We start from the raw sequence: 15,109 nt of genomic DNA, 5'->3' as shown, positions 1-15,109 counted from the left end.
GTAAACTTTGGTTTTGACAAATTCACATGGATAGGAACAAATACACTGTTAAATGTAAGTGTCATAAGATTTCCTCCTTCATGAAAATGATTGTCAGGAAATGCTTCACTAAGAAAGATTTTAAGAAGATAGTGATTTTAAAATTGCATTCTCGAATTCAATTATGGTTACGGTATCCCTTTCCATAATTTGAATTGTGAGGTTTGGCAATTAGTCTTAAGTGTTTAGACACACATATGAACTATCGAAGGCAAAGGTGTATAAGTTCAAGAAGCCTTGATAAAAGATTATCAAAGCACTAAGTATGAGAAACATGAACTTAAGAAATTCAATAAGCATTGTTTTTCTGAAAGTTAAGATGTTTATGAATACATGTCAAAGCTAGTGGGAGCATAAGTGTTATGTTTTATAATAATCATCATGATAGTGGGAGCATAAATGTTATGATTATATGATTATTAAGGCACGTATTGCAAGTTGGCAATATTAATTATAGAAAACAAGAGTTATACCTTGCAAAGTCATAAGGGTTGTAAAGTTGTTTTGCTATAATTAAGGGAGAGAATATTATGCTTCATTTCAAATCTAAAGGCTTAGGTTGAGAAATGTTAATAAATTTAGTAAAGGGTACATAGTGTGTTCTTAAAATTTCGATTATGATTACGGCATTCCTCTTCATAATTCGAATTTTGAGAACATAGCAAATAAAACATTATGCGTCGTGTCCCATACGCTTCGGGTATAGGATCGATTGCAAATGCTTTAATGTTTGACCATTCTAAAATTTTTCAAATGTCTAGCGCATTTAGAGGGAAAAGGGACTAGAATTGGTTTTGACTAAAACAATTAAACAACTATCAAAGGACAAACCAAAGTTCGACGAGGATTGGTCCCTTGTGAGTAGTTGGAAGCATGGTATTGGATGGACCATATCGACATTATTATTATAGAAAAGATTCTGTTAAGAATGAGTTGTCATATGGAAATTATGGAAATGTTTCCATATTGGATGGACCATATCGACATCATCACGAATAGATAAGATTCTATTAAGAATGAGTTGTCATATGGAAAATATGGAAGCATGTCCATATTGGGAATTGAATATTGAAAATCTATGTCTAGATTAGAAACTTTTATGCAAAAGGATGTTCAAAGGAATGTACTTTGAGTGAGAGACATCATATCTAAGGAATCGTCTTGTAACAATGTCCGATAGTGGACTTTGTAATATCATTGGCAATAGTCTTTGTGACTTTGGTGCAGTGAAATCACAAAAGGATCATTGCATAAAATGTTAGAATCTAGCATATTCTACAAGTAGCAAGAATTTGCTATTCTTTCACTTATGAAAAGGATTTGGAGTTGTGAAATGAGAATGATTGGAAATGTGTTCAATGTGATCTATTTCACAAAGTAAGAACCATAAGTAAACATTGTGTGCATGCCAGGAGCATGGGACAAGTGTAATAATTCAAGTAAGAAGTTGATTACCCGAAACGACAAATAATGAGTAATCAATATGGTGATAAATAAAAGGCGTTTTATTTATACTCAAAGGTTTGAGGCCATATGGGATTAGTATTATTCTTGTGTTTCACATTTGCATGTTTTGACTTCCAGAATAGTTGAGTTTATTAAGAATAATCGAATTATTCGAACGCGCCACTGTCATTCATATGTTGGAAGTAGATATGAATGAAGACTGTCGTGAATTGGTGTGTGGATTGTCTAAAGAGCATTAGACATAAGCAAATGTTTGCTGCAACGTTCATGAGTGCTTATGAATATGAATTTGAGCATTGGATTAAACCCACGCTCACTTGGATCACTCCATGAATTGTATCGCGAGTGATTGGTGAGACGATAACATCTTATATTCTTGAAACCGAGATGTGTGAGTTGTATCTTGCAAATCGGTTGCACATTGATAATATGTAAACGCACTAGTAACTTGGTGTTATAAAACATATTGTTGTGTGTAATTCGGTAAGTGAGTACAACCAAGCATTATATCAAAGTTTATCCGTTCCTTTTATCCAAAGAAGGATAAAAGCGATATCTTTGGGCCCCTCGATGATTTTATGATGACAAACGTAAAGGCTCGGCCGGGCTAGGGCTAATTTGATTTGTTCAATTAGTCAGTCGTCATAAATCGGGAATCGAGATATAGTACAAAGAGAATGATTTGAAATCATATCTCATATGATATCTAGAGTGGAGGAATATATGATCCCTTATCTTAAGGACACGCGTATATGATATGATCAGAGTTGACAACGGCTTTGGAAAGCTATGATTGCAGATCAGGATCTGAAGTTATACGCAGAATAGTTATTAGACTTATCCAAGTGGGAGACTGTTGGATTAGTGTCTAAGTCCATAACTATTTTGGTATGTACTTGACCCGATGGTGCATGGTCCTTTTGGGTTGCCTTCACCAAAGCAACTTGATTGGAGAAATAAATAGAGAGAGGTTATTATGATTTATTAATATGTTATAAGAATAATATATTAAAGGAGAAATCATATTTGTTTAATTAATATTGGTCAATAATTAATTAAGAATTATTTTTGTGATCAAGTGTAATTAATTAAACTAGAGGGGCTGAATTGTAATTATGTGATAGTTACAAAATAAGGTAAGGATTATCTTAGGGATAGGTTGGACGAATTTGAGGTGATAAGGACCTTAGAATTCGACTATGATAAGGATTCAAGGCTTATCTTATGGGTTGCTTGGTAAGCAAGCAACTAGATAAGGATAAGGACTGAAACCCTATCTCTACACCTATATAAACCCCCTTTGGCTCTTGATTTCGTCTAGACCTTCCCTAAGGCTTCTTAGGAACGAATTCAATACCTCCCCTCTCTCCTCATACCTTCTCCATTTGCTCTTGGTGTTTGTAAGCCATTAGAGGAGTGACACTTGTGACTCTAAGCCTTCCAAAGCCAATTCAAGGAGGAATTGGGATTGTTATTGCTACATAACAATCAAGGTAATATCATAAACCTAATTATATGTTAATATCGATTTCCACATGCTAGAATTAGGGTTTATAGTCTTGGATTCAAAGCATGTTCAATAGAGAAACCTAGATCCAAGCATTAGGGTTTGTATGAGCACATAGGATGTCTTATGACCAAAACCCATCATGTTATGCCTATCATGACGTTCTCCAGGCGTCGATTTCGGTAAGATATTTGTCACCCTAGACCGGCCCCGTCTAGCTGTAGCGTTTCCTTTGTATGAGATTTACATTATTATTGTAGTTACTTGTGTATGCATCACGATTGTATATAATTAAGATCTTATAGCCTTACAATGCTTGATTTGGCCTTATGTTCTGTTCTTATTGATTAGGGCTTAGGGTAGGATCGAATATTCGAAAGTCTGTGGGGCCCAACATTATGTATGGCTAGCATACACTAGTGCTGCAGGTTTGGTGGAAGTTTCATGGATGGGTGGGTCGTGAGAGGCCGGGAGGCCAGTTACTAGATATTTAGCATTCTTCTAGAAGTGAGGATTAGGCGCTCGATATGATTATGTATATTGTTAGGGTGTTGTGGTGATATACTTGGGACAAATATGGGTAGGTGTGGAAGGCAGTATGGGCCCGTACTACTGAAAGCACAAGACCCATACGTGTACCAAGGAAGTCACAACCCCTAGGGTTTGGGATGGAGGTTAGTGCCCAATTATTTGTGCGAATTATCTTATATCTTTCTATCATATTTCCGGTATGGTGGTTATGAGGTGTTTCATGTCGGGATCCGGATTGGGATCAGGGTAGGGTGATCAGGAGGCCCCAGTAGCCCCTGAGGTTATCAGTCAGGAGGAGCTAGTGTTGACAGAGGATCAAGTAAGGGAGATCATCTATGAGGAGGTGGTTGAGATTATCCGGGGTCAGATACCGGAGTTTTTTTTAGGACTATTAAGTCCACCATGATGAAGTACTTTGATAACAGGTATGCAGCCCTTGCGGACACGGTTGGCACTGCAACTACATCAACTGTAATCGCGGTAGGAGGTGGAGTGGGAGCCGGTCGGGGCTTCCAGTACATGGAATTCGACAAAACGAAGCCCCCTACTTTTGATGGGACCTAGGACCCCATCGATGTTATGCGATGGGTCTTCGATGTGGAGGGATGTTTCTTTACATGTTCATGTCCTTCGGACCAGAAGGTCAGATGTGCCCTAAACCTGCTCAGGCTCGGGGCCAAGGATTGGTGGAGGCTGACCACAGGGTCGTATGAGCAGAGAGCTGCTGTTACATGGGAGCAGTTCTGGGATCAGTTCCATGCCCGATACATTCTGAGGGTTGAGCGAGAACGATTGGCTCAGGAGTTTTTGAGTCTGAGATAGGATGGGGAGTCGGTGACGGAGATCATCCGTATGTTCACTGAGAGGGCGATGTTCTGCCCAGAGTTTGCTTCCGAGCAAGCTCAGATGACTCGTTATCTGAGCATGCCGAAGACCGATTTGCGACAGTTTGTGTCTACCCAGTGATGTGCTACCGAGGGTGTGAGTTAGAGATTTTCGAAGTGTTCTTTCTGGTAGATTTGATTCCGATCCCCATGGGGGTAGTATGCGTGATAGTGGGCATGGATTGGCTCAGCCGGTTTGGTGCTATAATTGACTAAGAGGGCCAACGAGTGGTAGTTCGAACCGCAAGTGGGGGACAACTGGTTATATATAGTGAGGGTACCAGAATGGGATCAAGGTTCTGTTCAGCGGCCAGGGCTCGGCAGTACATTCAGCACGGGTGTGCGGGTTTTCTGGCATATGTGGTGGATACGCGAGCCAGGGATCAAATTTTAGTTTCCGAGGTTCCTATAGTCAGGGAGTTTCCAGACGTGTTTCCGAAGGAGTTGCCTGGGATACCTCCTGAGAGGCAGGTCGAGTTTAGGATCGACCTGGTGCCCAGCGCAGCCCCTATCGCCAAGGCGTCATACTAATTAGCACCGCCAGAGATGTTGGAGTTGTCATCACAGCTGCAGGAACTGTTGGGCAAGCAGTTCATCCGACCATTTCTCCTTGGGGAGCACCGATCCTCTTCGTCGGGAAGAAGGACGGATCGCACCGGATGTGCATTGACTATAGGGAGTTGAATAAGTTGACGGTGAAGAACCAATATCCACTCCTGAGGATAGATGATCTCTTTGATCAATTACAAGGTGCATCTTTGTTCTCCAAGATTGATTTGAGGTCGGGGTATCATCAGGTCCGGGTTAGAGAGGAGGACGTGGAGGAGACCGCGTTTCAAACTCGTTATGATCACTACGAGTTCGTGGTGATGTCGTTTGGGCTCACCAACGCGCCGACAATATTCATAGACCTGATGAATCGGGTCTGCAGACCGATGCTTGATCGCTCAGTCATTGTGTTCATAGATGATATATTGGTATATTCCAAGACCCGAGAGAAGCACGAGGAGCACCTAAGGGAGTTGTTGGGATTTCTGAGAAGAGAACGACTGTATACGAAGTTTTCCAAATGCGAGTTTTTGTTACGAGAGGTCTAGTTCCTCGGACATCTCGTCAACCAGGAGGGGATTTTGGTCGACCTGGCCAAGATCGAGGCAGTCATGCAATGGGAGGTGCCAAGATCTCACTCGGATATCAGGAGTTTTCTGGGATTGGCAGGGTACTATTGGAGATTTATTCGAGATTTCTCCAAAATTGCAGTACCCCTCACTCGTCTGACGAGGAAGGGGATGGATTTTCGGTGGGGCCCTGAGCAACATAGGGCGTTTAAGACCCTCCGTTAGCGGTTGTGCGAGGCCCCGGTTTTGACACTCCCCGAGGGAGTGGAGGATTTTGTAGTATTTTGTGATGCATCCATCACAGGTTTGGGGGCAGTCCTCATGCAGAGAGGACGGGTGATAGCCTACATGTCGTGGCAGTTGAAGCCACATGAGACGAGATACCCTACTCATGATTTAGAGCTGGGAGCGGTGGTGTTCGCTATCAAGATATGGAGACATTACCTTTATGGGGTCTGTTGTACCATATATACGGACCACAAGAGCTTGACGCATATCATGGATCAGCCGAACCTGAATATGAGGTAGTGCAGGTGGCTGGATGTAGTCGAGGAATAAGATTGTGAGATCCTTTACCACCTCGATAAATCGAATGTAATTGCGGATGCTTTAAGCCGCAAGTCAGCTGGGTAGGGCAAAATTCCTAATTTCCAATTTCAACTTCAGACAACCATAACTTCTTCATTTCAACTCCGATTTTGGCGTTCTTTATATGAACGAAAAGGTATTGACGAACCCCAAAATTTCATCTAGTTACTTTTTACTGAAAGCATATCGATCTATAATATGTAACTCATGCAAGAATCTCGAGATATCACCTTTCTAGTTTTACCCTTTTTCTTCAAGGCATAAATCAAGGGCTTTAATAACTTAATCCAACATTATTAATCATCTGAAAGGGTCTAAAATATATTCCTTTGAAGCCCAAGACCTTCACTTGATCAAATTTTGGCCCGATGTCCTAGAATTAGAACATCACTAAAACTAGGTGTTACATTATGAGTTACTAGTTGTTTTTCTCTCTTAGAAAATATTATTTTCATAAAATAATAATTTCTCGATTAAATACAACAGATGATAATATTTATTAGTAATCAAATTCTAATAAATAATCAATAAGTGTCTACTTGTTATAATGTGTGACTCTATAGGGTCATACGTTATTAGCAAATATAATTTTTTAATGATTCTTGATCATATAGATCTTTCATGTATATGTAATACATATAATATAGTGATGAAGTGAATCAATCAAGTTTATTGAGTATCTTTTGTTTATATAACTATGCTATTGCTATCATATTGATTTGTCTTATGAATTGTTATGTATGCTCTTTTCTCATTACCTGCTAAGCTTTTGTAGCTTACGTTTGTTGTTGTGACTTATAATTATAGGTGATAGGACTAGTGGCAAGGGTAAGGAGATAGTTTGAGTTGAGATGTAGAAAGATTTAGAAGACTATTACTTTTGTTTTTGATGTTATAATGAAATAACACATGTTGAAATTTTGTACGGTTACTTGGGTGTTATTTGTTTTTTGTAAAAAAAAAAAAAAAAAAAAAAAAAAAAAAAAAAAAAAAAACTCTTCAGACCTCTTATTGCTCCGCGACGCAACACACGCGCAACACTTTTTATCTCGCAACTATTTGTTTTTTAGAATTCTTTGGAGTAAAAAACATTTATGCGTGTTCTGTTTGGGACAACACTTGGATTGTCTCTTCCAACCTCTTCTTCTTTTTTTCTTGCTGAAATCTTGATGAATTTTGATTATATGTTGCTGAATTCTTGTTTCACATTCTTTGTGTTCGTTTTTTTATTCTTGTCGAATTATTTTTTTTCGTTTTTTTATACTGAATAATGATAATTTCTTATTGAGATATCAATATTTTTGCTGAAATATTTTTATTTTTTGTTGAAATATCATAAAGTCTTGCTGAAATGTCACATTATTAAATTTTCGGTATTAAAAAGTTATTTTTGATATATAAAATCAGTTTAATTTAATTTTTTAGTATCTGCAACAACATGCAATATTAAAAAACAAATACGCTTCTTATTACAATCTACAGTCATTTGGTATATCTCTTCTGCTTCAGAAGGTTTGCAGAGATAGTCCGCAGACTTTATAAATTTTTTCTTCAAAAATACAAACGACACCTTACTGCAACTATGGTATGTGGATATAACTTGTATCTATGTAGTAGTATAATATACACCATATGAATGTACTAAATGGTTTTCAAATTGAAAAAAATATAGATGTGCTTTATACTAGAAGTAGGGTGTTACATAACCAAAAATAACTATGTAACCATTAGATGTGAGCATCAAAATCGGGTATCCACATTCGAACTTTAATTTGTCAGGAACTGACAATTCCATAACCCGAACCAAAATGATGTAAATGCAACTGGGACCATATTCAGTTTCTAACATTCGGAATCAACAAAAACCCATTTAAATTCTAGTTCTTAATTTTTTGCTACCGCCAAGCGTTGGGTACGTGTCGGGGCTGGTTATCGCATGTAATATTAAACATATAGATTATCACAAGCACCAAATATATACGTCTTTTAAATGGACCTCTATCTTCAAATCAAATTTTCATAATACCAGGCAATGCTTAATCACATTGGCAATATTCTAATAAATACAAGATGGCTAATAAGATTATGAACATAGGCCTACAAATTAATTAATGGAGACCATAGTACCATTTATCAGTGAAATGAATGGAATAGGTGTAAGGGAATTTATTACTTTTACCAATATGAAAGGAAGCTATAATAAATACAAGATACTCCTAAATTTACAAAATTTACTAAGATCCACTACGATAACTATGATGTGGTCATTAATAGAGAAAAATAAAGTTCCTTCGTACCCTTATGGTACATTGTGTAAGTGTAACCTTAAATATCATTTGGTTTCTGTAAATTGACAGAAAAGTCTTATTACTTGATTTTATACGATATTTTCAGTTAAAAGATAAAAAATGACTTTTTTGTTAATTTGAACCAAAATAAATAATCAGAACTTTTATGTTCAAAAAAAATTTAAGACTAAAATGAAATTTTTTCAAAAATATTGAGACTTTTCTGATAATTTCTCTTTGGTTTCAACCATAGATCCATATGCACTTTTTGAAATTGAGCAAGAATAAAATTGATAGTTAACAATAAAGTCTATGTTAACATATTTTGTATTTAAAAAAAATAAAAAATAAAAAAAATTCGGAATTAGAAGCGGTTCCAAAATTCTGGAAATTGTTGTGATCGGTTTTGGTCCAATATTTAAGGAACCGCTCGTTCCGATTCCTTATAATTTAATTGGATACCCACCTATGTTTGTCGTTAGTAACCATTGGTAGAAAATTAACATGAAATCCTACTCATGTTTTTAGTAGATGTACTAAGACATGTTAACCATTGAAGATGTCATTAAATAATTGATAGAATTAATTAATTAATTAATTAATTAAAAACTGAAATATAATTACAAGGTAAAATAAAATATGATTACAAAATGAGGGGATTAAATGTACAAATGATTAAACTATATTAACTACTCGGTAGATATTGAATGATCAATAAAAATGAACAAAAAAGTTAAATGTTCCCATAGCAATAAACACTCAATATAAATAAGTTAGTAGCAATAAGCTCACAAAATGTTCTCATTGGAGATAACTCTAAGTTATAGGGACCATGATAAGTTTAAAAATCATCATTATCGGATCATAATGTATATATTGATTTTTATAAAACCCAACAAACATCGAATGCAATTAACAAAAACATTATGATTGAACCACTTATCTGATTCATTAATTAAAGTCTATCAAACCTACAAGAGGGTTTACTGGAATAACTTTTTAAGTGTCAAGAAGATTGTACGATCCAAACAATAGCCCATCTGACAATATTACACCCCTTAGCAAGCAAATATACAAGAAGTCCACTCTCTTAAGCCGTGACGGTTTTTAAGGTTTTAAGAACGAGTAGAGAAAGCCTAAAAATAATATTAGTTTAATGCCTTCAAAGTTTGTTCATTTAACTCAAACAACATTATATAATCATTTGGTATTTTTATTTATTTATCTCACTTAATTAATTGTTAATTATTTATTAACACTTTAATAGATAATAAATCAATTACATTAATTTCTTATTATTTATTGCCACTTCAATAATTAATAAATTAATTCCTCTTAATTAAATATTTTGGTCACCCAATCTTGAGTTGAATGTGTAACTCCACTCATATAGACTCATGTAATTAATTGTTTCACCAACATATTATATAGTAGACATATCTCCAACGACCACTTTTAGAAGCTTTTTAATGACTCATTTAGAGCCTTAACACTTCAGCTGTAATTTCCATGTATCAACAAAACCAAAGACAAACCAAGTCGAATCTTATGATTTGTTTTGAAACTTCTATGAAACTTGACCAAAATGATATAAACGTCGTTTCGTGGTTTTATATTATCAACAAGTCGGTATGTTTTCGTAAGGAATTTTAGTAAGTCCGAAATGTAAAAAACCGAAATCCGATAGCTCAAAAAAATGTTCTTATTTGCCTATATTTCCAATAATCATTTGTTCATTTTGTCCTAAATCCCTATAAAAATATAAAATATATTAAATAGTTATGAATTTTAATTTTAATAAAAACATGTATAAGGATGCCTATGGAATGTATAGCCCGTTAAAACCGGTTTCTGATTCCGTCCCGTCGATTTCACATTCAATCCAAAACCCTCGATCCTCGGCGTGTGTATTAATGGAGTATGGACCCGACTTTAAGTTCTTCAACCCCACTTTTCTTCCGATTTGTGTAGCAGGGAAACGTGCGTCTCAACCCTCACCCAACTACTCCTGTGTCTTCGTTAATCACTAGTTTGCTTTCTACTTTCTAGTTTCTACAACACTCAACCTATCGCCCATTTCCCCCTTTTTTAACCCTTCCGCAATCGCCACTATTTGCCTTCCACTTTTGAGCTGTTTTATTCAATTATTACTAATCATAATTCATCCCCTTCGATTATTTATTCTTCTCTATTCAATCTTACCTGTAATTTCTTAATTATTAGTACCTTTTTCCATTCTGGGTCTGGTCCATGGATGATGAAACTGTTTGCTTTTCAATTTTCATTCTAGTTTTCCGTTGTTGTCATATTTACTAACACCCATTATTGCGCCTAAAAAGCATTGACTTCCTTGTACGATAGTCACTTTCTGTTCTAGTTTTGGTTTCCTTTCAGGTATTGGGGACCGATTTAAGGATTTCTTGTATTCTATCACGAATCAGGGATCTGGGTTTTCATTGATGTGATGTGAATCGAATTTGTGTACAGAAAAAATGGCTAATCTGGTCCCTGGGGTTTTGTTGAAGCTGCTTCAACACATGAACACAGATGTAAAAGTTGCGGGAGAACACAGATCGTCTTTATTGCAAGTTGTGAGCATCGTTCCAGCATTAGCCGGAGGTGAGCTCTTTCAAAATCAAGGGTTTTATCTCAAGGTATCTGATTCATCTCACGCCACATATGTATCATTACCCGATGAAAATATCGATCTTATTTTAAGCGATAAGATCCAGTTAGGTCAGTATGTACACGTTGAGCGCCTCGAATCAGCCACCCCAGTTCCAATTTTACATGGCGTCCGACCAGTTCCCGGCCGACACCCATGTGTCGGAACCCCAGAAGACATTGTTGCCACTCATTCTTTAGGGTTCTTAAATAACAATGGCAGTTCCACTAGTAGCACAACTACTTCTAAACTACTTGGTAATATCAAATTGCCCTCCAAAAAGGACACAAACCCCACAACTGTGAGTGTGAGATCAAATGGGGCGATCGAAAGTAAGAAAACTTCATCAACTTCATCAACTTTAGCAAGATCTAAATCCCAATTGTCAAAATTGGTATTGAATGTAGAATCGAGGCAATCTTTGGCAAAAGTCAAACCATCAAGGTCAATTCCTTCATCTCCCACTAGTTGTTACTCTTTGCCTACTTCTTTTGAGAAGTTCTCCAATGGGGTCAAGAATCAGTCAAAGATCAAAGGATCTGATAAGGAAATTGGTAAATTGAATTTAGGGGAAAAAGGGAGTGGGGTGAGTTCAAGTGTGAAAAAATCTGGAATTGGAAATTCGATAAAGAATTTTGTTCAGGGTATTGAATTGGGGCCTAAGGCTTTGAGGAAGAGTTGGGAAGGTAATATGGATGTCAAGACTCCAAGATTGAAAGTCATCAAGAATGATTTGAAGATTGAAGCTAGGAGTACTTCTGTAAGTTATTCATATAGTTTGATTTTTATTTCTAGTTGAATATCTCCAAGATTGATAATTCATTGCATTGATTTCTTCACTTTTTTTTTTTCTATTTTTCCTGTTGCCATTGCCTAAGATTGAAAATTTCTTCAAACAACCAATTAATTTAAGACTACAAACTTGCAATTGTGTTTAAATGAGAGTCATTTCCAAGAGTATTGTGATTCCTTAGTTCTTTCTAATTAGACTTTATATTATTTTGAATAGTTCTTTTAGTTACTCTTTTGTGTTTAAATTAGAATCATATTGTCAATTCTTATTTAACTACCAACATGATTGATTTATGTTCTTTCTAATTCGTATTTTAGGCATATCATGGGTTTGCATTTGTCAATTTCTTTGAGCATTAGGAAATTTGTTGATTGCTTATGAGATATCTTGAACAGGGTAAATTGCAGTAAATAGCAACACACTTACAATTCATTTATAATTTGGTCACCAAACTTTATTAATCATTAATAATTCATTCCATAAAACTTTTGGAAAATGTTATAAAACCATTCAACCACATTAATATTTTACAGATTTCGGTTCAAAACTACCCAATTTTGAAAAGCTAGTTTTAGTAACGAGTCCAGTGACCAAATTTCAAATGAAGTAAAAGTACATTTCTATTTATTGCAATCTTTAGAAGGAAAATATACAGAAAAACACTTGTATTTTCACCATTTTATTTATTTAGTCACTTAACTATTTTCTTTAGTGATTAAGCCATTATACCTTTCTAACCATTTAGAAAAAAAATATATAAAAGCACAACATACTTTTACCATTTCATCGATTTAGCCACTGAACTATTTAATTATAATAATCATAAAAGAATAATAGTTTAGTGGCTAAATTGACAAGAAGGTGAAAGTAATTATGCTTTTCTTGGTTTCTGTATTTCCCCCTTTTTAGAATACTTTTCAATAAAGACAAAATAGTCAAAATCTTGTTTTTTTTTTTTATTTGCCTCTTTTTCAAAATACTTTTCAATAAAGAAATATTATTAAATCTTATGGACGAAATCAATCCCATCAGTTTATTTGTAATCTTTTACTAAACAAATATATAACTTTAACATAGGTTCCAAGAAAATCTACAAGTGAAAGGATTCCATATAAAGAGGAAGATAACAACAACAAATCACAATCACTTACAAAGTCATTAAACAAAGAGGAAAACAAGATTCAGACACCTGTAAAGAGATCTATGGCTTATGGAGATTCACTTGATCATGATCATTCAAATAAGCAAAAACCAACTTTAGGTAGAAAGTCAACTGCTGAGGCATCTACAAATGGTCTCCCAGGAAACTTGGTCAAAGTTTCTCTTAGTAACAGACGGTTGACCGATGCTAGTGCTGCTTCTTGGTCTTCACTCCCATCTTCTCTTTCAAAGCTTGGAAAGGTACATTTTTTTTTCTTCCCATTTTCAATAAATTCAGATCAATTTCTTTTTCTTGAATTCCATTAGTTTTTGGTATAAAGGATTAAATGCAAGAATTCCCATTGTAGGAAGTGTTGAAACATAGGGATGCTGCCCAAATTGCTGCTATTGAGGCAATGCAAGAGGCGTCAGCTGCTGAAAGCTTACTTCAATGTATAAGGTACTTCACTAGACCTATTTTCTATAATAAGGGCATTTACGTCTTTTTGCACAAACAAGAATCAAGAACAAGTCCTCGTCCCACCTTTTTGGAAGAATCAAAAAAAATTGCAACTTTTTTCCCATCCACAAAGTGACAAACACAGTACACTATTGTCAGTGTCAGCTGTTACTTTTACTGATACTGATACTGATATATTTTGTGTTTGTGTATTAGCACGTACTCTGAACTGCGATGTTCTGCAAAAGAAGACAACCCACAGCCAGCTGTTGAACAGTTTTTAGCATTACACTCAAACTTAAACAATGCCCATCAAATATCCGAATCTTTATCCAAAACAAATCATCTTAATTCATCATTAGATCAAGAAGAAACCCCATCAGAAGAACAATTAAAACTTTCATCAGAAAGACAAAAACAAGCAACTTCATGGGTTCATGCAGCCATGGCAACCAACTTATCATCCTTTTCAGTCTACACCAAACAACCCAAATTAACCACCACCACCACCACCAAGACTCTTACTAAACCGGTTCTTGTACTTGAGAGCTCCACCAATGCACCGTCGCCCAAAACCGCCAAGCCCCGCCAGTCGGTCAGCTCAAAGGCTGTGAATCCGGCGACCCCACGGCGGCAGAACGGTCAAAAGGCTCGGGTGGTGGTGGTCCAACCGCCGCCGCCGCCGCCACCGGAATGGGAGAGAGGCGGTGGGTTTGATGAGGCGGTTGATTTGGCACAGAAGTTGAAAGTGGAGTCTCGTGAGTGGTTTTTAGGGTTTGTTGAAAGATTCTTGGATGCTGACGTGGACACTGCGAGTAGTTTATCGGATAATGGACAGATTGCGGGGATGCTGAGTCAGCTCAAGAGTGTGAATGATTGGTTGGATGCCATTGGATGTGGAAAAGATGAAGAGGAAACGTCTTGTATTTCACCAGAGACTATTGATAGGATAAGGAAGAAGATTTACGATTATCTCCTTACACATGTGGAATCTGCTGCAGCTGCACTTGGTAAACCCTGAGGGCAATTACGTCTTTTGCACAGACTGAGACTGAGTCCCTATCCTGTGGTTTGTTGTGAGTAGTAACAACTAACACGGGGTGTAAAAGATGACTGAAATGGTTAAAGATTATATATTTTTTGTATATAAATTACTGAGAAGGTTGTTTGGGGGGTATAGATGGAGTGTTGACAAAATTTGATTATGAAGAAAGGCATTGAATTGGGGGGGATTCTGTGTGTTAAATTTCTTGTTTTGTTTTGGAAATGTTCATTGAAAACTATAGAAGAAGATGAACAAATTTAGTAGATTGTCTACGAATTATGATACAAGAGAATGCCCTAAAGATTATAGGGGAAGATGTGTTTGTTTTGATTCTTTTATGATCGAGTAAATTAATTTTTTTTAATTATTTTTCTTACAGTTCCTTAAAAGTGAAATCAAAATCTGGTTTGAATATGTACGTTGTTCTAAAAGGTTGTTCTAAAAGGCTGTCCATGTGAAAGATCTGCCTAAAGTATATATATATATATATATATACACCCCATTTTCAATTATGTGCACGTTCATCTGGTCTTACTTCTCTATCTTATGATTCCTCATGGATTTTTATTCTTTCTTCTTACTCT

At 36.1% G+C, this 15,109-nt stretch overlaps 1 protein-coding gene across 1 annotated transcript; it reads left to right on the top strand.

Annotated features, from left to right (window-relative positions):
* Nucleotides 1-10,284: 10,284 nt before the first annotated feature.
* Nucleotides 10,285-14,889, top strand: LOC145053301 (GPI-anchored adhesin-like protein, putative (DUF936)). The gene is made up of 4 exons (XM_079001315.1): nucleotides 10,285-11,847; nucleotides 12,958-13,281; nucleotides 13,389-13,480; nucleotides 13,697-14,889. Exons 1-4 carry the CDS (start codon nucleotides 10,915-10,917, stop codon nucleotides 14,499-14,501), a joined length of 2,154 nt encoding a protein of 717 aa, XP_078857441.1. The 5' UTR covers nucleotides 10,285-10,914; the 3' UTR covers nucleotides 14,502-14,889.
* Nucleotides 14,890-15,109: the final 220 nt, after the last annotated feature.

Source organism: Lactuca serriola, chromosome 5, assembly GCF_051521515.1.
Source record: "Lactuca serriola cultivar US96UC23 chromosome 5, Lser_US96UC23_V15, whole genome shotgun sequence".
NCBI classification, from domain to species: domain Eukaryota; kingdom Viridiplantae; phylum Streptophyta; class Magnoliopsida; order Asterales; family Asteraceae; genus Lactuca; species Lactuca serriola.
The sequence above is the reverse complement of the archived record's forward strand: the minus strand, read 5'-3'. Positions and strand labels throughout refer to the sequence as shown.